This window comes from Anolis carolinensis, chromosome 6, assembly GCF_035594765.1.
Source record: "Anolis carolinensis isolate JA03-04 chromosome 6, rAnoCar3.1.pri, whole genome shotgun sequence".
Classification (NCBI taxonomy): Eukaryota; Metazoa; Chordata; class Lepidosauria; order Squamata; family Dactyloidae; genus Anolis; species Anolis carolinensis.
In genome coordinates, this window is record NC_085846.1 from 12,517,870 (window position 1) to 12,542,250 (window position 24,381).

A 24,381-nucleotide genomic window follows, 5' to 3' on the forward strand; every position below is an offset into this window, starting at 1 on the left:
CCCAGATGTGTTACCATCTTGTTGGGATAGTTCTCTCATGTCCCCACATGAGAAACTAGAGCTGACAGATGGGAGCTCACCTAATCTCACAGATTCAAACTGCCAACTTTCAGACCAGCAATTCAGCTGGCACAAGGGTTTAACCCATTGCACCAACGTGGCACCTTATCAATGTGAGAAATAAACACATTTATGCAAGTAGGCCAAGTACGACTACAGTACAGGATGTATAACGGAAAATGAGGTTAGAAAAACCTTGAGAATTTCAGGTTTAATTGTATACAGCATTTTTATAGTCTAGCCGGTAATCTATTCTAGAGGGTAGTTCCTTAGGGTTTGGTGATTTGAAGAAACGTTTGTAAATAACACATTACTTGTATTAAGTTATTCCCCAATCTAAGGGAACACCATTATCTTTGGCCAACACAGTAATGGAGGTGGGGGGGGGGGGTGATTTCTAGGGCAACACACTGAGAAGGGCTGCAGGTTGGGACTGCTGTAAACAAACTGGCTTGTAATTTGTAGCTCCCTCTGCCTTCCACAACACAGATCTGCCTTTGCCAAAACCAATGCAATTCTGGCTGCTTTCCAATCCTCTGGTAAAAACGCCATTTTCAGGTAAGTTGCATAGTTTTGTTAGTGGATCTTTAAGAATTCATCAAGTGATGCCAACTCAGCCTGGTGACTTGTTAATCTTTAATTTGCAAATAAACTATAAGGTCTAAAGCTTTATTGCATCATTTTGACTCTGTCCACCCCCACCCCCCACAACTCTAACTTTAAAAAAAAGATAATCAATGGAAACTGGCAGGAATAATTCTTCCATCTTCACACACAGTTCATCTCCTCATTAATGTAAGATGAGTTATGCTTGATCACAGCCAAAGTTTCAAAGTTACTTTTGGACTACAATGCACAGAATCCCCAAGCTGGTGTCATCTCTATGAATTATTCATTTAGTACAATATGTGAGGAAACAGTAAAGAAGAGGCTGTTCTTCCTGGCTAAGTTAAAAAAGAGGCGAAGAGCTGGAGAAGAATTGCTAGGGATAAGAAATAAGACCATATTGAGTAAGAGAGTAGGATGTAGTTTGCCTAAATACCCTGAAGGCACCAGATATTGTCTGATCTTGGAAGCTAAGCAGAGTCAGGCCTTAATATTGGGAAAGGGGACTGTCAATACTTGGTGCTGCAGGCTTTATTTCAGGAGAAGGCAATGCAAATCGCCTCTGAATATTCCTTGCCTAAGAAAACCCCATGGCATTAATTCATTGGGTCATCATAAATCAATTGGCAACCTTAAGGCAGACACACACTTAGGAAGGGACAAAAGGTTGCATTCCTTAGACTGGAATATGTACCAGGTGATCAATCTTGCCATCTGTCCTAACAATGCTTATGCTTACCCTGCAGACAAAGCACTCTGGATGCCACAAGGCATTGAGAGCCGAGATGTAGTTCTCCAGTATGGCCTGGTTGCATCCCTGGCAGCGGGTGGAGAAGAGTTCATAGAAGTCTTGGCGGCAATACTGCTTCCCGTCCTTCTCATGAAAGCCTGCAACATCGAAGTAAAATGACAGTGAACAAAAAGAATGGAGTTTGGTGGTGTCTTCTAAGACGATGTGGCTGGATCCCCTCCCCTCCTGCTTCCTTGGAGAAATGAACCTTAAGGAGAAAGGCTTAATTGATGAGCCTTGAGCCAATGAGACTTTCCCCCTCAAAAAACTTAATTGCTCTTTTGGGGCAGAAGAAGGAAAGCCCATGAGGAAATAAAGTTCTCATAGCCCTAAAATAGGAAGGCAATTCCCCACTACTACTACATACACATAGTGGAGCCGCATCTTGCATCTGGCATCACAGCTTGTTTCAATTTTGACCAATTTCTTACCAGAATGTGAGAGATTTGGATAGTTGAATGGGGAGCAAAAAATACCACAAGTAGGGGGCATTTTCAATGAAAAACAATCAGCCCTATAAATTATGGGGTTCTGAGGTTCCCTTAGGGCTATATGTAGCCTGTTCTTTATATTTTCTTCACCTTCTGATCCCTACTTCATATTGGTTCTTGTAAACAATTGTGCGGCATGAAGTGGAAGAGCCAACACAGAGTAGTAGTTTGAGTGTCGGACTATGACTAGGATTCAAATCCATGCTCAGCCATGGAAACGCACTGGATAGCTTTGGGCAAGTCTCTCTCTTTCAAAGGCAAGTGACACCTAAAGAAATCTTGCCAAGAAAACCCTGTGATAAGGACACCATAAGTTGGAAACAATTTGAAGGCACATAACAACAAGATTAACATATAATGTTTGCAGCGTTTTAATTTTTGTATACTTTTTATCATGTTTTTATCATGTTTTTATCATGTTTTAATTGTTTTGTTTTTATAGTATATTTGTTGCTGGCCCTCGTGGCAGAATGTAAGCCGCTCTGAGTCCCCTTGGGGAGAAGGGCGGGGTATAAATGCATGTAATAAATAATAAATAATAATAATGTATAACTAGGCCTGACTTTTATTTCTCAGTCCACTATTAGGCACTGGCAATCCGTAACCCAGCGTTTCTCAACCTGGGGGTCGGGACCTCTGGGGGGGGGGGGTTGTGAGGGGGGTGGTTCAAAGGGATCAGCAAAGACCAGTATTTTCTATTGGTCATGGGGGTTCTTTGTGGGAAGTTTGGCCCAATTCTATCATTGGTGGGGTTCAGGACTCTTTGATTGTAGGTGAACTATACATCCCAAATGTCAAGGTCTATTTACCCCAAACTCCACCTGTGTTCAAATTTGGGCAGACTGAGTATTTGTGCCAAGTTTGGTCCAGATCCATCATTGTTTTGAGTCCACAGTGCTCTCTGGATGTAGGTGAACTACAACTCCAAAACTCAAGGTCAATGCCCACCAAACCCTTCCAGTATTTCCTGTTGGCCATAGGAGTTCTGTGTGCCAAGTTTGGTTCAACTTCATCATTGGTGGAGTTCAGGGTACTCTTTGACCATAGGCAAACTATAAATCCCAGCAACTACAACTCCCAAATGACAAAATCATTCCCCACCCCACAACCCCACTAGTATTCAAATTTGGGCATATTGTGTGTTTGTGCCAAATTTGGTCCAGTGAATGAAAATACATTCTGCATATCAGATATTTACATTACGATTCGTAACAGTAGCAAAATGACAGTTATGAAGTAACAACGAAAATAATTTTATGGTTGGGGGTCACCACCACATGAGAAACTGTATTAAGGAGTCACGGCATTAGGAAGGTTGAGAACCATTGCCGTAACCCAAAACCCAAAATAGCCAAATGGCTGCGTTTACAGCCATAACATTTGCTAGTCCCTAAAATCCACTTTATGCAGTAAAAACAAGAATGACAAAGCAAATCATGCTCCCTGGGTACTTGTGGGAACGTAATTCTCTAAAACAAGGTTCTTACTATTGGAGCACCTTGTTTTAGAATAAAATATGTACAAGAAATAGAATTTTTGGTACTGGTTGTTGTCATGTTGTTGAATTTTGGCAATGGTGAGAGGGAGTCTAATGTGACTTTTGGATCCACTAACATTGGTCATCCCTTTAACATCCCAAGAAAGCTTTGTGTGCATTCATACAAAAACTCATCTCACTTGTTTTGCTTTCTTGTTTCTGGTTTCAGCTTAAAATGGCTAAGCTATTTGCACTTACCTTCCTCCCCAAAGGGCCGCCCACATTTGACGCAGCAGAAATGCTCGGGGTGCCAGTTCTTATCCAGTGCAGTCACCATTTTCTGAATGAGTCGGACAGATGTTTGAGGAAAGAGAAGGGAAAACACAGTGTCTGTGAGGAACCAGCAATTTGCTGACAATGCACTAAACAGGATATTACAATTATGAGTGTCCCAAGCTTGTCCCCTTTTTGCCTGTTCTTGTTTCTTGTCTGTTACTACTTGGCACTACATTCTGAGGCTTATGGCTTTCCTTCTTGGGCTGAATGCAGAGTTGTAAAACTTACAGACATTTTAAAGGAGTGAAAAACCGATAGACACAAGTGGGAGATAAAGGTGGAATTAGCAAGGATAATGTTACTAAGAATATATCATTTGATATGTATATTGAAATGGTGATGAATTTTGATATTATTCTACCTGTGTTTACAATAAAAACATATTTTAAAAAAGACATTTTAAAGCCAGGGGCGTGGGAAAAAACACATTCCTCTCCTTTTAAAAATAAAAATAAAAAATGATGTTTTTGAAAAATTGATTTTAAAAATTACTATTTTAGGAATATATAATAGGCTATAGAACAGGCATGGGCAAACTTGGGCCCCCCAGGTGTTTTGGACTTCAACTCCCACAATTCTTAACTTAATTCCTAGCTTAAGCGGCTGAGGGGGGAAAGGAAAGGGCCTGAGGCTGTGAGGAATTGTGGAAGCTGAAGTCCAAAACACCTGGAGGGCCAAAGTTTGCCCATGCCTGCTATAGAATCACGCTTGTAGTAGAACCTAGAGATTTCTAGAAAGGCCACCTTAATAAAATCCACAAGTAAATCAACTTAGCAAAATTCAACCCACAAATGTGGAGGGCTGACTGTAGTTTCTTTACTATTCCTTATACAGTAGAATCTCACTTATCCAACATAAACAGGCTGGCAGAACGTTGGATAAGTTAATATGTTGGATAATAAGGAGAGATTAAGGAAACGCCTATTAAAAATCAAATTAGATTATGATTTTACAAATTAAGCACCAAAACATCATGTTATACAATAAATTTGACAGAAAAGGTAGTTCAATACGCAGTAATGCTATGTAGTAATTACTGTATTTACGAACTTAGCACCAAAATATCACAATGTATTGAAAACATTGACTACAAAAATGCGTTGGATAATCCAGAACATTGGCTAAGCGAGTGTTGGATAAGCAAGACTCTACTGTACTTTCTATTGACAAGAACTTGGGATGGGAGGGCAACAGCAAAACATCTTCTCTCTCCACCCCAAATGCCTTGGTACAGTATACTGTATTTCTTGGAAAGAAGAAAAAAGTGAGATTTACTTGAAGATATTCTATAGTAAACTCCTGATTCACAAAGTTTATTTAAATATGAAACTTGCTCGAAGATGCACTAAGGAACAAGGCTCAGATGAGGACTACTCACATCGAGGATGGGTTCATTGCAAAGGCCACAGCGGGGGGAGAAGAGCTGGAAGTAATCCCTCTCACAGTAAGGAGCACCGTCTTTCTCAAAGAAATTGCTGCCTCCCATCTCCTTCTGGCAGTGGCTGCAGACAAAATGCTCGGGGTGCCAGGTGCTGCCCAGGGCTGTCACCACCTGGACAGGAAGAGATGTCAGAACAGAAAGATCATAGAATCAGAGAGCTGGAAGAAACCTCACGGGCCATCCAGTCCAACCCCATTTTGCCAAGAAGCAGGGAAATCACATTCAAAGCAATCCCAACAGATGGCCATACAGCCTCTTCTTAAAAGCCTCAAAAGAAGGAACCTCCACCACACTCTGGAGCAGAGAGTTCCACTGCTGAACAGCTCTCACAGTGAAGAAGTTCTTTCTAATATTCAGGTGGAATCTCCTCTCTTGTAGTTTGAAGCCATTGTTCCGTGTCCTAGTCTCCAGGGCAGCACAAAACAAGCTTGTTCCCTCCTCCCTATGACTTCCCCACACATATTTATACATGGCCTTAATCATGTCTCCTCTCAGCCTTCTCTTCTGAAGGTTAAACATGCCCAGCTCTCTAAGCCATTCCTCAAAGGGCTTGTTCTCCAGACCCTTGATCATTTTAGTCGCCCTCCTCTGGACACATTCCAGCTTGTCAACATCTCCCTTCAACTGCGGTTCCCAGAAGTGGACACAGGTGTGGTCTGACCAAGGCAGAATAGAGGAGTAGCATGACTTTCCTGGATCTATACTCCTATTTATGCAAGCTTAAAATCCCATTGGCTTTTTTGCTGCCGCATGACATTGCTGGCTCATGTTTAACTTGTTGTCCACAAGGACTCCAAGATGTTTTTCACACATACTGTTATCAAGCAGGCATTTCATTTTTTTCTGCTAAAGTGGAGTATCTTGCATTTGTCACTGTTGAACTTCATTTTGTTAGTTTTGGCCCATCTCTCTTATCTGTTAAGATCGAAGAGAAGGGCCAAAACTAACAAAATCAGGTTAAACAAAGAAAGACTAAACATGTTGGATTCCACATACTATTGACAATGAAAATTCGACTTACTAACCTCCTCCACTTTCTTACTAAGGTCCCCTGGGAGACTCTTTCCCTCTTTATCCCAAGATACTGTGGGTCACAAATCCTCTCTGTGCCTGTTCCGTCCCCCAGGACGATGGTTTGCCTTACATTTTGTTTCAGCCTCTGGCTGCAAAAGCCCAGGAAAAGTGGCTTGGAGTCTGCAAGAGCTGGCTGCAGTTTTCTTTGCAATGATTGGTCAAAGAGTACAACATCTTAGGACCGCCCTTTTTTACCAGGGTCTAGTCTCCATTTTGGAGCCTCATTTTGGCTATAGTCGTCCAACGTGCTGCAGCTGTGCAAAGCTAACTGGGACAAATCATCCTCAAAACCAGGCCAATCTAAGCCTATCCAAATTAGATAAGTATTGAATTATACTGATCTGGAATAGGAAATCTAGTTAGAGGAGCAGGGTTATTCCGTCGCTTCTAGAACTAATCTTTGCTGTAAAGATAGGGAAGGAAAGAGTTTCTCCTTCTAATATAGACAGCGTGATTAGGGTATAGTGGTTTTATAATCACCTTTGCCTTCTGGAACCAGGGATAATTCTGTAACTAAAACCTATAGAAATTTGTTTCATTTTCTGTAACTTTAAGATCTGTGCCAGGTTTACAACCTTGTATGAATAAACATCCTTTTTTTTGAAGTTTTCCAGACTCAGTCGTTCAATATTTTTAGGACAGCTTATAGGGATTTGCAGTTCGCCCGGATAAAGGACGGCATGTTTCAGCTTTATAGTTTTTTTATTGTCTGGCGGACGGCACAGTGCCCATTTTTACCTCATGCACATCCAGTGAGGTAGGCTTGGGTTGGGATATGATAGCTATGCCCAAGACATGCAGTGGACTTCATTATAATTTGTTGGAGATCACTTTGATATAGCATGGACTATGGACTATGACTCTGGAGACCAGGGTTCAAATCCCTGCTCAACCCTGAAAATTTATTCGGTGATTTACACGAGTCACAGCCACTCATATGCCATAGGTCAAAAATGCCTTCAGGGCACAAAACAAAAACAAAAAATAATTGTACGAATGAATGAATGAATGAATGAATGAATGAATGAATGATCAACTAAAAGACTGGGTTGCTGTGAGTTTCCCGGACTGTATGACCATGTTTCAGAAGCATTCTCTCCTGACGTTTCGCCCACATCTATGGCAGGCACCCTCAGAGGTTGTGAGGACTGTTGGAAACTAGGTAAGTGGGGTTTATATATCTGTGGAACAATGTTGAGGGTGGGAGAAAGAACTCTTCTCTGTTTGAGGCAAGTGTGAACTAAAAGACTGACTGGAGATATTAGGCCAAGCATCAGCAATGATTCTCCAGTGGTAAAATAAGACTAAAATATGTGGGGGGAAAGAGAAAGGAGAGAAAAAGAGAATAAGAGGAGAAGGAAGAAGAAGGAAGATTCCAGTAAGGAAACAGAATGCCAAGTGGACTTGACATCACCCCCAAATGGGCAGCAACCTCCAAATTCACTCTGCAGCATCATTAACAAGGAAGTCTGCCCAAACTATGATAGACTGCAGCAATTTGCTTTTGCTTGAGCCAACTGAGAAGGGCAAGCTTCCATTTTTTCCTCTTCTTTTCATTGAGAACAAACGACTTTTACACTTTCGGCCTCACCTTGCGGTCATTAAAATAAACTGTGGACAACAGGGAAAAGTGGGAGGAAGAGTGAGAAATTGGAGGATTTTAAAAGCAAGTGAAAAAGTAGGATGAAAAAGATTGAAATGGGAATGTCTCTGACAAATCAGAATAGTTGGAGGGTATACCGTCCTCCACATGAGAGGTGCTCACCTGCCCTGCAATGGGTTTCTGACAGGAAGCACACAGGCCCTTGGCGGTGGTGGAGATCCCTTGGCGGCTGAGATCGGACTCCAGCATCACAAGCATGCTGTCCAGATTCCCACTTGGTTGAGCTGGAGACATCTGCGGTGGCGCAGCAGGAGAGCTGGGGGAAATGGACGAAACCACCGGGAGCTGTGCCGAGGACACGCGGGCAGGAGCAGGAGGTGGTGATACCGTTGTGATGGTGGAGGAAGCTCCTGGGAGCTAAAACATAAAGGACCCACACATCAGAAATGGTTAAGAGTAGAGTCTGGAATGGTTGCTTTTTCTGGACCACTACTGTGCCAGCCTGGCTGAAGGATTCTGGAAATCCAGGATCATTTTCAAAGAGATCAATGTCACTTTCTAGGCTTTTACTTTGACAATATCACTACAGGAGTGTTTTTTTTATCATGTCAGAAGCAAATTGAGGCAAGTTTCTTCTGGTGTGAGAGAATTGGCCATCTTCAAAGACGTTGCCCAGGGGATGCCCGACTGTGTTACCATCCTGTGGGGGACTTTTCTCATGTCCCCACGTGGGAAGCTAGGGCTGACAGACGGGAGCTCGCCTCATCTTGCGGATTTGAAATGCCAACTTTCAGGTCAGCAGTTCAGCTGGCACAAGGGTTTAACCCATTGTACAACCACAGTCCCTAACAGGAGTGGTGTAATCACCTCAATTCATTTTTTGTCTAAAATCTAGCAGTTTTAATCCTAAGGATAAACAATAGAACAAAGGAGACAATGCACATCACACCCTGGAAACTCAATTGCTGGGTTGTTGTATGTTTTCCGGGCTGTATGGCCATGTTCCAGAAGTATTCTCTCCTGACATTTCGCCCACATCTATGGCAGGCAACCTCTGAGAATGCCTGCCATAGATGTGGGCGAAACGTCAGGAGAGAATACTTCTGGAACATGGCCATACAGCCCAGAAAACATACAACAACCCTGTGATCCCGGCCATGAAAACCTTCGACAACACAAACTCAATTGCTATTTTTTTTCCATTTGGGAACAAATTTTCTAAATCTATGGAGTAAAGTATTAGCATTCATCAGATGTTACTATGGGATAACGAGCAAATTCCTGGAGAAAATACTTCTCTAGTAATCTTGTAGGTTCTCTATGTTAACGTTTAATGGAAGTCATTCACTTCAGTAGAGTCCACTATTATCAATTGTTTCCAGTTTCCACTTTAAGTTCAGAAACATCTCCCCCACAGCAACCCAAAACCAACACTTACATTGCTCTGGACCCGGAAATCTGACAGAGAGGCCATGAGCTTGTCCAGCTCCAAGGTGGCAGACGTGGCAGATGGCTTTGCAGATGGAGGAGCCACTGACCTGGGAATAAGGTTACACAATCAGAGGTGTTTGGAAATAAAGAAACAAGCTGACATGGTTCTCCCAATAGCCATCTGATTCTTAGCATATATATATTGAAGGAGCAGTTTGTCCAGTCTAGGTTTATAAGATATAGTGCTTCGAGTTTGAATCCTGCATTTGTAATCAGCAACCAAGAGATGGATTCCAGCACCATGGAATTTTAGCCTTGTAGCATGTTGACAATGTATATGGAAGCTGGGCTGACAAAAATATTTTTGTGGTTATACCTAATTATAGGGATATTTTTATATTAATAATATGCCAGTGTTATAGACAGTCATTTTGGTGTCGTGACCTTTGATGGTGTCAATCAGTGTGGTCCCCAATGATGCCACTGGTCTGGGTTCCAATTTGTCACTGGAGCAAATGCTTTGGCTTGTAATGAGCCTCCTTCACTGCCCTATCGACCATATACTTACCGAGACAGAGAATCGATAGAATCTTCTGGCCTGTCTTTGCCCTTGTCCCCACTTGGGTTTTTGCTGGATGGAAACTGGGACATTATTTCATCTAAAAGGAAAAGAAGTAAAGGAGAAAGAGAGACATCTGTCATTCCATATTCTTGCCATTAGAGGACAGCAACGTTGTGATTCAAAGGGCAAGAAAGGCACTGGAAAGCATTATTTTACTCCCACAGAGACTTTCAGAACCAAGAAGCTCAGCAGTGGAACATGTGGACCAATAGTAAAATAGTAGGGGTGATTTTGAGCAGGTGCAGAAAATACCACTGAGGCACAAAAAAGCATATCTAGAATAAGACTAAAAGATTTCCCAAGTCAGAATTATCCGATTTCATCTGGAATTTCTACTTAAAACCACAGAACTGGAAGAATCATAGAATCAGAAGAGATCTGAAGGGCCATCCAGTCCTATCCAATTGTACCATGCAAGAATACACAATCAAAACATCCCCGACAGATGACCATCCAGCCTCTGTTTAAAAACCTCCAAAGAAGAAGACTTCACCAGATTCCAAGACGGCAGAGCATTCCACTGTCAAACAGCTCTCACTGTCAGAAAGTTCTTCCTGATGGGTTGTTGTGCATTTTCTGGGCTACAAGGCAATTTCCAGAAGCATCCTCTCCTGACACTTCGCCCACATCTATGGCAGGCATCCTCAGAGGTTGTTAGGTATATTGGAAAACTAAACAAGGGAGGTTTATATATCTGTGGAAGATCCAGGGTGGGAGAAAGAACTCTTGTCTGTTGGAGGCCAGTGTGAATTAATCACCTTGATTAGCATTAATGGCCTTGCAAGCTTCATTCCTGCCTGGGGGAATCCTTTGTTCGGAGGGTGTTAGCTGCCTCTGATTGATTCATGTCTGCAATTCCTCTGTTTTCAGAGTGTTGTTCTTTATCTACTTTATTCTTCCTGATGTTTAGGTGGAATCTCTTTTTCTGCAATTTGAATCACTTCCTCCATGTCCTAATCTTCGGAGCATCAGAGAACAAGCTTCCTCCCTCCTCAATATGATATCTTTTCAAGTATTTAAACATGACTGTCATGTCGACCCTTATCTTCTCCAGGCTAAACATACAGAGCTCCCCAAGCAAGTCCTCACAGGGATTGTCCCTACCTAATTGGAAGAGCTGGAATATGCAACATCTTCAACCCAAACTGAAAACAGTAAACTAATCTGGACAAGTGACCTGCATAATTCTGTTCCAATAGAGGGGAATAGCAAGCAAGCTCAGGAGGAGAATCCAAGGGTTTATTATTTTCGACTCCTACATCTGCTGCCCAAAGCACTTCTCTCACACTACCTTATGACTGGGTCACTGGAAGAACACATGTGGAAGCACAATTTAAATTTCACATTCAAATTTCTTAAGACTAGAGACAGCCTTTCCAGCCTGAGAACTGGCAACCTCATGCAAATCACCGGACACAACTTCTAAGCAGGCTTAAGTGAAGAATGCCTAATTTTAGAAACAAAGGGCCGGCAAAATAACACAGTGACAATATGCACCACTACAGGAAATAGCAAAGGCCCACGGGAGCACACAAGGTTGCTGTTTCCAAAGACAGGATAGATCTATAAAACAGTGAAAACAGAACACAGCAAATTGATGGCTGCTTTCTATAAACTGGTTGGTTGCCATGAGGAGGGGTAGACTAACCCTTATGCAGCTGTTATTGGATATTATAAAAGGGTAGCAAATGATCTTACTATTACTATTGGAGTCAGGGAAAGATCCTTTTGGGATCTGGGTGACATCATAACTTTAAGAGATTACTTATTTAGACTACACAATCCCTTAGTTATGGGATTCAGAGAGTTGTCCAAAAAAGTAGCTTTTACAAACTCTAAATAAAAAAAAGTCACCATCTACTTTTCTGTCTCTGGTGACAAAATGTTTTCAGATAGTCCAGGTGTCAAATGTACCAAGAATGTCTCAGGCAGGTGAGCAAAGGAAAGGAATAAAGAAGTGTTGCCATTACTGTAATACTAAGCAGGGAGTAAAATCCAGCAGACTTTGCCTGAATCCCAGCTGATAAGCAGTCCACCTCAGGGTGACCTCGGGGTCTAGGCCATGCCACTGAATTGTTTAAACAGGGGTGGATTCTTTACAGCCCTTCCGAGGTTGCAACTCCCATCAACCTTTGCCAGCATGGCCAATGGTGCGCAATGATGAGATCTGCAGCCCAACAACATCTTCAGGGCCACAAGATGTCAACCCCTGATTTGACACAAAACTCTGAAAATGCTGAACAATGACAAACATTGCCTATGTTTGTCGAAGGCTTTCATGGCCGAAATCACTGGGTTGCTGTGAGTTTTTCTGAGCTGTATAGCATGAAAAATTGTATGGAAGTCAAAATTTCGGTGAGTATAGTTTCTCAAGGCAAGTTATAATTGCCTGAGAAACTAAATCCTACTGCCACACAACTATTAAAAGCACAAGAGTCCTCTCTTCTATTTCACGTCCTACCATTGATATACTACTCCCATACATAGAGCTTTTGTTTCAGGCATTGCTACACCATTAGAAATACAGATGAGTACATGAAGGAATCATTCCTACTCTTATCAAGGTTGTGCTCTTTCTGACAGCCAGCATGGCACAGCGGTGTTAGTATTGAATTCAATCTATGAAGACCAGAGTTCAACTCTTTAGCCATGAAGACCCATGGGGTGAGCCCACGCAAATCACACACTCTCAGCCCCACAAAAACCTATTAGAGATCATCAAAAGTTGGAAATGACTTAAATACACACAGCAGCAGCAGCAACAACAACACAAACAACAACTTTCTCTGTGAAAATTAATGCTTCATAAGCACTGGTTTGTATTCCAGTGTGGGAGTAGAAGGAAAGGCGGGGTATAAATAACCTATACAGCACAGTACGATACACTCTCCTTTCCCCAAAACCTTGCCACCATCCATGTACCTGTGATATTGAACTGGGTTGCATTGAGTTCCTGCAGCAGTCGATCCAATTCACAAAGCCCGGCTCCAAGCACACCGCTGGAGGAGGAGAAGGGTGGAGGCCCACCTTCCTTAGGCTTGGGCGAACGTGGCTTGCAGACCGTGCTGGGAAAGACAATTGAGAGAGAAAGAAGATGAAGTCATAGGAGAGATGTGTAGGGCAGCCAGCCACGCTGAGCCAAGAGCATGGGGTGGGAGTCGGATGGAGAGATTAGTCCTCGTGCCACACCCCAAGGAGATGGATGCGGCACCCGTCAGCTCCACAGAGAATGAGAAAAGGGGCAGCGGGGGGGGGGGGGGGGCAGAGGGGTGGTAGCTATTTATAGGATCCCTCGGCTTAATGGAAGTTTTGGACCGAGGCCAGTGGAGTTGGGCAGAGCTCCCAGAGTGGCCACACGCCTTTGTAATCATCTTTCCTGTCCCTTCTCCCTCTTTTCATCTTTCCGACACTGATGTCCCACTGAAACACAAGATTAAGCGCTTGGCTCCCTCCAGGTCATGCCTAGTTCAGGGTGTATGTGTTTTCAACATTTGCCCGTGAGGAGAGGGACATTTCAGCCACTATGATGTCTCTTTTCAAAGAGTTACATGGCTGGGAGAAAGAGCAGCTATTTCAAATATCTTTCATCCATGGAAATATTGTAAATTGGGATATTCCTGTTCCTCCAGAAAGGACACAATCCCCGTGCTCAGGTTGACTCAAGGAATTTTGCTCTGTTGCCCAACCCACAGTGAAGATCGCCAAAGTGAAAACTAGAGAAGGCTTCTATGCCATAAATGGCTATGTAGAAGAGAACATTTCAGTAGATCTTGTGTGTTACCTGGTTGTGTGACAAAACAGTAAGTGCTGCATAGGAGTTGTCTGCAGTTTTCAATATGGCATTCCTACTCCATACAGAGACATTAATGCATCTGGCAGTTGAATCATGGCACCATACTGGCAACTCTTCCAGTATCTTCCACCTCTCTTGACAGCCCTGGACTGACTTGGGAGAGTGTGGACAAGACCGCATGGGATCTTATTTATTTATTTATTTACAGCATTTATATCCCGCCCTTCTCACCCGAGGGGACTCAGGGCGGCTTACAGAAATTGGCAAAATTTAATGCCCAAAGAATACAATCATAAAAGCAAAACAATACATATAGATCCATTAATAACATTGTTAAGATACATTATAAAAACCTTTAAAACAAACACACACACACACACACACACACACACATATATATATATATATAAAATTCCATTCATCCAAGAACCTCATGCTTCATCCTTAAACCATGAGGCATACAATACACAGAATATTGCCCTCTATTCTAAAACTAGACTACACTGCTCTATAATCTAGATTATCAAATCAAATAATCCACATTAGATGCTTTGAACTGGATTATATGAGTCTATGCTGGCAGCATAGCAGATAATCAAAGCAGATAATCTGGATTTTATATGGCAGTGTAGAAGGGGCCTAGGTCTTGAACTTGAACATCTCTTATCTAAAAAGCTTTGGACCACAAATTTTCCACATTTCAGATGTTTTAAAATATTTTGGAATACTTGCCTATACATAATGAGATATCTTGTTGAGGGCACCCATGTCCAAACATGCAATTCATTTATGTTTCATATACATTAAAAACCTATGGCCCGAAGATTAATTTATAGACAATATTATAATAATTTTGTGCATGGAACAAAGTTTGTGTACATTGAACCATCAAAGAGCAAAGGCATCACTATCACAGCCAGCCATGTGGACAGTTTTGAATTTTGGAGTATTCCCAATCTTCCATTTTCTGCCCAATAGAGGAACCAAACCTGCCTAAGTATCTACTCATCTATAAGGCACTGTTGCTGGGTTTGCCTTCCCCAATTCTCCCCCAATATAATGGGTTCACCCACATTCCACATCTTCTGTCCCATGCCATGTTTAACTCCCCACTACCACTCAGACAAAATGATTCCCTCTATAGTATATCCTCTTTGCATTTAGTGGCTTAAATTTTTCCAAATGCTAAATGAAAAGTAGAGAGATAACATGGTGTAGTGGTTTGAGTGCTCTGGAGATCAGGGTTTGATCCCTGGAAATCCACTGCATGGCCTTGGGCAAACCACACTCTCTCAGCCTCAGAATCAGGCAAGGGCAAACCCCCTTTAAACAAATTTTGCCAAGAAAACTCCACGAGAGGTTTCCCTGAGTCAGAATTTCTTTGAAGGCACACAGCAACAACAATGACAATCAACAATGAACATTCCCAAATATGTGAGGGCATAGCTGTAGAAGAGGAAATGAGTGCATTGCCACCAGAATAAAATTTCTATATTTTCAGATTAAATTATCCTTCTATCCCCAAATTTTTAACATTGCAGAGAACAAAACATTGAAAAATGTACACACCCAAAACACTGTGTTCTTTAGGGCTTTTACTCTTCTTTTTCTTTGTGTGTCAAAACTGAATTTCTAAAAGCTCAACTGACATGTTAAGTTACTGTCATCCTATACATTTGGGGGCTGCAGGAAAATTTCGTGATGTGGCCAGAAATCTTTCTAGGGGAATAGCCTCATATTATACATTCCTGCTCACACAAAGAACTCTTCCACACACGCATAGAAATGCTCCTATGTTACCTGTACAGGTGTTCCTTGTCACTTCCACCCTGCAGGGTAGATGCTGGAAGAGGCTCAACAGACATGCCAGTGGTTCCAGTCTGAAACCAAAGAAATAGGAGGCATTATAAAGGAGATTAGGAGAGAGTTTATATCAAAGTGCTGGAAAAACAGATAGTAGCTGGACCATTTCTGGCCTGAGTAACATACACACAAACAGTGAGTAACCTAAAGACAAAGGTGAAGGTTTTCCTCTGACATTAAGTCGAGTCATGTCTGACTCTACAGGTTGGTGCTCATCTCCATTTCTAAGCTGAAGAGCCGGCATTGTCCGTAAACACCTCCATAATCATGTGGCCGGCATGACTGCATGGAGTTCATTACCTTCCCACTGGAGTGGTACCTATTGATCTACTCACATTTGCATGTTTTCAAACTGCTAGGCTGACAGAAGTTGGGGCTAACAGAAGGAGCTCACTCTGCTCCCCAGATCAAACCAGCAACCTTTTGGTCAGCAAGTTCAGCAGCTCAGCAGTTTTAATCCGCTGTACCACCAAGGGCTCTGTGAGTAACCTAGTACAGCAGAATCTCTACAAACACATGGTAATTCTGATTACTACATAACGTATGTCACGGTAAACCACTTCTTGGCAGGAAATCAATTAACATCCCTAACATATCTATGGCCTTAAGTTGCTTTCATTATTTTAAAATTGATTCATTTCAGTTAAAGCACAACAAACATTTAATAAACGTACATGCAGCTTGGTGCATGTGGAGGACACATGAGACAAGACAGGATAGTTCAATACTGTTTGATTCACTATGCATGAGAAATGAATTTGGAAAGAATACACACATCATACACATAGAATCAAGATTTGCATGTGTATTTGTAGATAACTTCAAAGGGACAACTATTATTCCCTATCCTTATATAGACAGCTTTAATCTGTCCTCAAGATCACAAGATGTCTTTAAAAAAACAAAAGTCTTGGTATAAGAGTATCTGATATGAAAGATAAGTACTTTTATCTCTCACTCAGGCCCCTTCTACACTTGATATAATTGAGTTCAAAGCAGATAATCTGGATTTTATATAGCAGTGTAGAAGGGGCCATAGTACCATGGTGCACCACAATGATGTACTTTGGGCTTAAATTGTATTGCAAAGATTACCACTTCCCTCCACAGAGCCCTTGAGTTTTGACAAACTTGCAGAAATGAAGAAGTAAGTTTTTGCCATTTAATCTTCACTCTAAGAAATTTAACATATCAATTGCTTCTGTTATTAAATCATTTTGTGGACAGAGGCTTTCTGCTTCCAAAGACACAACAAGTTTCTTCTTTCTCAAATCAATGACAAAATCTATCAACTTTTCATTTTTCCCCACAGTCCCTTTCATCATTGTTCTAACATATCATGCCTGGTGTCCCTACTACAAGGAGAAAGCACTCTCTGAGGGAAAAAAAAAACCACTTCACCCAAAGGGCTGTCCTTCAACACAGATTCAATCAACAACAATAACACAGTGCTTACCTGCTGCTGTGGGTTGTAAGGTGGGGGAGCTGGCTTGGCTTCTGCGTTCCTCTCCTGGCTCAGGGCTGCCCCTGAATCTGTAAGCAAAACCGGCCTTTTGGAGATATGGGAGGTTGTCGTCTCCAAGTCAGCCAGGAGAGCATCTGGAAGAGAAAGAAATAAGACAGCCTGAGAATGGGATTAATTGTGGAAGAGTGCTGTTGGAAGGAGGGGAAACCTGATAAACACCCCCAGAAAGAAAACGTAAAAGCAGATGAAAAAGTAGGACAGCAGATTAATCAGGACAGTCACTGCAAACTGGGGATAAATGAAAGCTGTGTCTACATCTCCATTGACATTATCTGTTAAGTCAGGAATCCTGGAATGATAAATAGCAGTGTAATGAACTGAACTCAACTGCTTTATTTAATGCCTCTTTGTTGTGCTTACCAGGAAACAAACAAGGTTAGGATAACTCGAAATGTCATCTGAACCTGGGGTTAGAGCTTGGAAAGCAGTGTATTTGGTTACCCATTACAATGTTTTTAAAGTTCTCTATTGTTGGTATGGGGCCCCTGGTGGCACAGTGCATTAAAGCGCTGAGCTGCTGAACTCGTGGACCAAAAGGTGCCAGGTTCAAATCCCAGGAGCAGAATGAGCGCCTGCTGTTAGCCCCAGCTCCTGCCAACCTAGCAGTTCGAAAACATGCCAATGTGAGTAGATCAATAGGTATCGCTCCGGTGAGAAGGTAACAGCGCTCCATGCAGTCATGCCAGCCACATGGCCTTGGAGATGTCTACGGACAACGCCGGCTCTTCGGCTTAGAAATGGAGATGAGCACCAATGCCCAGAGTCGGTCACGACTGGCCTTAACGTCAGGGGGAAAACCTTTACCTTTACCTATTGTTAGTACTGATTAATCCTTTGTTCTTTCACTGCTTTTTATAAGTCTCATGTTCTCTGTCCTCCAACCATTCTCCTCTCTGGTCTTCAGCTTACTTGAAGCTGTCTGTCATCAGTGATAGACTGGACGAGAGCCAACAAGCGGAAATGGAACCCCAACAGGACAGAGGTCCTCCTGTTCCTGGTGTGGAGTTTCAGCCTGTGCTGGACGGGGTCGCATCTGGGGGTGCTTCTGGACTCATCACTGACCCTGGAGTCCCAGGTGTCCAGGAGTGCTTTTGCACAATTAAAACTTGTGCAACAGCTGCAGTCAGACGTTGAGATGCCGGACCTGGCTATGTTAGTCCATGCTTTAGTTACATCCCAATTGGACCACAGCAACGCTCTCTACATGGGGCTGCCTTTGAAGATAGTTCGGAAGCTTCAATTAGTCCAAAGATCTGCAGCCAGGTTGCTAACTGGGGTGCCATTCAGGGAGCGAACTCTGTTACACCATCTCCACTGGCTGCCAGTCTGCTTCCAAACTAAATACAAAGTGCTGAGTATTACCTCTACATTCCTAAACGATTCGGGCCCAGACTATTTGAGAAGCTGCATCACAATTTATAATCCGATTTGGCCACTGTGATCATCTGAAGGGGCCTTCTTCTCGATCCCAGCCCCATCCCAAGCACGGCTGGTGGGCACGAGAGAGAGGCCTTCTCTGTGGTTGCTCCGACTCTCTGGAACGCCCTCCCTATTGAAGTGAGAATAGGCCCTTTCCTCCCCTCCTTTAAAAATATCTTAAAACTCATCTTTGCTTCATAGCCTATGGAAGAGCAGATGAATATTGAAAAAGACCCACCCCTTCCTGACTGCTTTCTTATTAAGGCATAACACACTGTAGGGTGACTTCATACCTATTTGTTATATCTCTAGATTCCATCTGAACAGTACTTGGTTATTGCACTTTAGGAGGTCCAAACATCACCTCTCCCATAGAGCTTTATTTTATATGTGCTTTCAATTATGTATTTTATTATTTTATTGTGTTATGTTTTTATGTATACTAGTTTCTGTTTTTATGAAACGTATACTTGTATACATCTTTAAATATTTGCCTTTTGTTTGTGTAAACCATCCTGAGTCCTTTCGGGGAGAGAGGGCAGGTTAGAAATTTAAAAAATATATTATTATCATCATCAAAATCATCATCATCATTATTACTTCAATGCTTGCAAACTTAGTTCAAAACGCAAAAGTAGTTCGCACTCAATTAATTCAGCAGGGAAATGGAGGAATTTTGTCCCTCCTGGTGGATTTGGACTAAAGGAAACAATTGAAGCCTCTCTTAGCTTATGTGGTCTTCCTTTTCAATAATTTTTGCCATCTTGAGCACACTCTGATGTTGCTTGGCCTTGTGTGCCCTGGTTTTCATCTGTGACACGTTGGAGGATATGTGTTGCTAATTACAATGCTGAAAATAAATAACTTATTGCAGTATTTGTTGCACTCTTTATTAGTTTTCCATTACTTTGTTACTTTTTGAAGGAAAACAACCCCCTAGAATTGATGTAAGTTTGGCAAAAGAAACATTCCTGTCAAAATGTCTATAAAAATGCCTATTAAAAGTAACATCTGAAAGTAACTATGCACCCTTGGAGCAGGACTGGCAAAATCTAGAGAAAGAACCCTAGCAATCTGGTTTTCCCTCTGTTAATAATCAGTGGTCTCAGGTGCTTTGCTATGTTACTTTGCAGACCCAGAGTCTATGAAAATCTGCAAAGCTTCTTCCCTGCTTGGCCTGCTGCCCCAACTAAGTCTCCAAGGGAGCTGATACCTGGCATCAAACATCTAACATCTTAAATACATAGATTATTCCATAATGAAAACAAGGCATAATTTTACACCTTTTAAATAGCTGCCATGATTTGTGCCCAGCTTGCATCTTATATCACATTTAGCACACACTTAACAGTATAATACCTTCTTTGCATATGCTATGCGGAAGAGGAGCCTTACAATTGATCTTTGCTCCACTTTTTAAAAAGCCTGGATATATGTGCATTACTGCACGCAATAAGGGGAATGCCCAGCTCCTGAATAGTAGGATTTTATTTTTGTTAAGCTGACAAAATTCTTACAATCTCATTTCACACAGTAATTAATTATCTACCATATTTTCCTGGTTCCAAATTGGCTGCACACTTCTGGGAGTGGTAGTCCTAGAAATTCCAAAAAAAGAATTTTTTCAAACCCTCCCCAAATCCTGCCCTTGTTTTCTCAAATATCTAGATCTTATTGCTTTTAATCTGACATCACTCAGACAAGATTATACTCTATTTATTCCTTATTTGTTTATTTATTTACAGCATTTATATTCCGCCCTTCTCACCCCGAAGGGGATTCAGGGCGGATCACATTACACATATAGGCAAACATTCAATGCCTTTTAACATAGAACAAAGACAAGACAAACATAGGCTCCGAGCGGGCCTCGAACTCATGACCTCCTGGTCAGAGTGATTCATTGCAGTGATTCATTGTAGCTGCTCTCCAGCCTGCGCCACAGCCCGAGCTTTCCTAATGTTCAGGAAAGGCAGAGTGATGAGAACATGGCTAATATGGTAATTTGAGGACTAAATAGGAGAGATAAATGACCTCTAAAAAGGAGATTAGAGAGGCTATCAAAGTGAGGAGAACATATATAGAGCCAATTGATATTGATGTATTATTCAAGGCAGAGCTTAGAAACATTACTTTCTTGGATTGCAATTACTTTGAGACTAAAGAACTTTATAAGTTACTCTCCCACATTCAGATTCAGAGACAATATATGTATTTTACACATGTTCAGAGGCTCTCTTGTTATTATTTAGGTTTAGTAGCTAGCTAGCATTAAAAACAAGCTCTTGGGCTAGAAAATATGATCTGAGGCATAACTCTGCACAGCTCTACATACAGCTCTATGTATTGGTTTCTGCCCGCTACAGACATTGACTGTAGAAAGAGAGACTTACTTATAGTTTCCATTCCACCCGCAGGCAAACTTGTGCTCCCGTCCACACAATCCCCTTTTTGTGCAACCCCCCTTTCCCACCCAGAGCGTGTTCCACAGAGGCCTTTTTGAGTTTCCCAAATCCAACGGTCCTGTGAGCAGCAGATCATTGCAAGCATCTGGGACAACCACTCTTTTAATCATTCTAGCCTGAGATGCCAGGAGAGGGACTGTATACATATTTCTTTTTAAAACCACTAACACAGTTCTCATGTGTTCCCAAAACCAGCCTCCGGCTACTGTTCTTAAAATAATAAAGACATTGACATAGCTCTAGTGTTTGAGAGCTCCTAAAATCAGACTCCCCCCACCCAGTATGCTCCAGATGTAACAGACAATATAGCCTATCATCCCTATCCAGCTGAAATGAAGAAGTATGTAGTTCAACCACATTTGGGGTGTCAGCTCTGGCAAAATTGCCCAAAATAGTCAGATACCTTTTGAGATAACCCTTTAAGAATAAATGCATTACTGTTATATCTTTGTAGGATATTCCTACTGGGTTTTTGAGTTTAAACAGCTCAGAATCACAGATACATACAAAAAGATTGTACGCAAATGTACGGAACCAGTGTGGCCTTGCAAGAATTCAAGATATGATGATTACACTCATAGTGACTACAAAATAATACATTTGACAAAGACCCTTCCATTAGAGGAGGATGGAAGAGCACAAAGCCATGGTGAATGAAAAACCACACTTGCCATCACACATGAGCCATAAACAATTACATTAATGCCCACCAAATATCAATGGAAGCCTTTTGGTATCTCCATTTCATCTGATTTAACTTGTAAGGTCTACCTAAGGCAGTGATTACCAAACTTAGACCTCCAAGTGTTTCGGACTTGAGCTCCCACAGTTCCTAACAGTAGGTAAGCTGGCTGGGATTTCTGGGAGTTGAAGTCCAAAACTCTTGGAGGTCCAAAGGTTGGGAAATGACTGTGTCATTTCCAGATCTATGCAGACCACATACTCCGTCTCCATGGATGCTACAGAATAAATATTAGCACGAGTAGTGCCTAAAATAGTGGTTCTCAACCTGTGGGTCCTCAGATGTTTTGGCCTTCAACTCCCAGAAATCCTAACAGCTGGCAAACTGGGTGGGATTTCTGGGAGTTGTAGACCAAAACATCTGGAGACCCACAGGTTGAGAACCACTGGCCTAGAACAACGATGTTACTATTGAAGGCCCCTCCCTTTTGGTGACTGCAGCTACATTGCCATACTGACTGGAGATTCTGAAAGCTGTGCACTAACTTTTCCCAGCTCTAGATACGTCAAGACACCAGGTCAGAACCAATTGCATTGCTGTAGGCCATAAAATTCAATTCCATTTATTAAAATCCTCTTTTGTATTAAAGTTCACATGTGCAGCCCAAATGTGTTTGACACACAAAACCACCCAGTCTTCCACATATCCTAGAACATTTTGGTTATTTCACATGAGTCTCAGCTCCCAAAGCCTAGGTCTGATTGAATTCCTAATCTCAAGTACCAGTAAATGCCATTCTGTTTCAGCTGTATGGTCGTAGTTAAAATACATTTGGCTCTCCGCATTGACAGAGGTTAGGTGTGAAGGATTCCTGTGGAAGTGGAAAAATCATGAATATCTTTAGGCTTCCCAAACCTCTGCCTCTTGCTTCTGCTTATTCCTTCACAAGGCAGAAAAGGGTGGCAGGTATATTAACTGAAAACGGCAATAGGAGTTTGCTGCTACAATATCAAACCTTTCATTCTGCAGGAATCAGTCCTATCCCATATACAGTACAATCCACTTCTCCCCTGGTACACACTGTCCTGATTTTAGAGTTTTTTTTAATACTGGTAGTGACATTTTGTTCATTTTCATGGTTCCCGCCTTTCTATTGAAATTGTCCACATGCCTGAGGATTTCAATGGCTTCTCTGTGTCGTCTGATATGGTGGTGGTTAGAGTGGTCCAGCATTTCTGTGTTCTCAAGTCATATGCTGTGTCCAGGTTGGTTCCTCAAGTGCTCTGCTATGGCTGACTTCTCTGGTTGAGTTAGTCTACAGTGCATGTTCCTAGATTCATGTTTGAGTGCTGCATTTGGTGGTCCCTATGTAAACTTGTCCACAGCTGCATGTTATACAGAAGACTCCTGCAGAGATGAAAGGATCCCTCTTGTCCTTTGCTGAACATAGTATTTGTTGGATTTTCTTAGTGGGTCTGTAGATAGTGTGTAAGTTTTGTTTCTTCATCAACTTCCCTATGCGGTCAGTGCTTCCCTTGATGTATGGTAAGAACACTTTTCCTCTGGGTGAATTCTTTAGGTTCTTTACATTTCCTAGTCTACACACAGTCTGCAATTTTCTACAACAGGTCGCTATCCCCCCCCCCCCCAAATTCCATTTAATTATTGATTGAAAACTTGCAAATAATCAAATCTGTGAAAATTAAACCTGTGAATGTGGTAGGCTGACTGTAGATGCCTCATATAGAGACTGTAGATGTGCCCTAAAGAGACTCTGGAAGTGTTCAGCATTGCTACAAAAGTAACTCTGTAAAAGACAAGATTGACTTGGGCCTTGATCCTAAATTAATCTTAATAATTAATGAATCCCGCATCTACTAAAGCTCTAGAGGATGAGGGATCCATTAATTATTGAGGTTTATTTAGCATCAAGTCCCAAGTCAATCTTGTCTTTGGAAGAGCAATTTTTCTGTAAAGCTCATCCATTAAAACTCTATCGGGTGAGCTTTACATGTGCAGCTGATCTCCACTCTGCGCTTCAGATATCTCAGTCTCACATCCACAGTTCTCTTTGCCCATGATTATTTAAATTCAGAAACATAGATCCTTTACTCTCCAGGAATAATATGAACTGGATCAGATCTGCAACCAAGAGGATAGCCAGCTAAAGGATTGAACACTGACTTTACATCTTCCTCATCCAGTAATTTTCCTTTATTCTTATAGCACATCCATCCATCCATCGCTACTAGGTAAAGGTAAAGGTTTCCCCTTGACATTAAAGTCTAGTCATGTTCGACTCAGGGTTGGTGCTCATCTCCATTTCTAAGCCGAAGAACTGGTGTTGACCGTAGACACCTCCTAGGTCATGTGGCCAGAATGACTGCATGGAGTGCCATTACCTTCCTGCCCAAGTAGTACCTATTAATCTACTCACATTTTCATGTTTTCGAACTGCTACCGTGTTTTCCCAAAAATAAGACAGTGTCTTATATTAATTTTTGCTCCCAAAGATGCTCTAGGTCTTATTTTCGGGGGATGTCTTATTTTTCCATAAAGAAGAATTCACATTTATTGTTGAACAAAAAAATGAACATTTATTAAATACTGTACAGTAGTTATCATCACAAACCAGCATAACCAGACAAACTGTGAATCCTATCAAGAATTTCTTGTTACTACCAATATTTCCATGCACAACAC

The 24,381-nt window shown here is 41.8% G+C and overlaps 1 protein-coding gene across 1 annotated transcript in view; it reads right to left on the reverse strand.

The window, feature by feature from the left end:
• The window catches only part of tgfb1i1 (transforming growth factor beta 1 induced transcript 1), a 32,477-nt gene that overhangs the window by 2,308 nt on the left and 5,788 nt on the right, over nt 1-24,381 (reverse strand). Inside the window, exons 2-10 of the mRNA XM_008115433.3 lie at nt 17,044-17,186; nt 15,525-15,604; nt 12,854-12,996; nt 9,878-9,968; nt 9,317-9,416; nt 8,041-8,295; nt 5,139-5,312; nt 3,683-3,764; nt 1,406-1,554 (exon numbers count right to left, since the gene is read on the reverse strand). Coding sequence (XP_008113640.2) covers nt 1,406-1,554; nt 3,683-3,764; nt 5,139-5,312; nt 8,041-8,295; nt 9,317-9,416; nt 9,878-9,968; nt 12,854-12,996; nt 15,525-15,604; nt 17,044-17,186 — 1,217 coding nt within the window. The remainder of the gene's footprint in view (nt 1-1,405; nt 1,555-3,682; nt 3,765-5,138; nt 5,313-8,040; nt 8,296-9,316; nt 9,417-9,877; nt 9,969-12,853; nt 12,997-15,524; nt 15,605-17,043; nt 17,187-24,381) is intronic.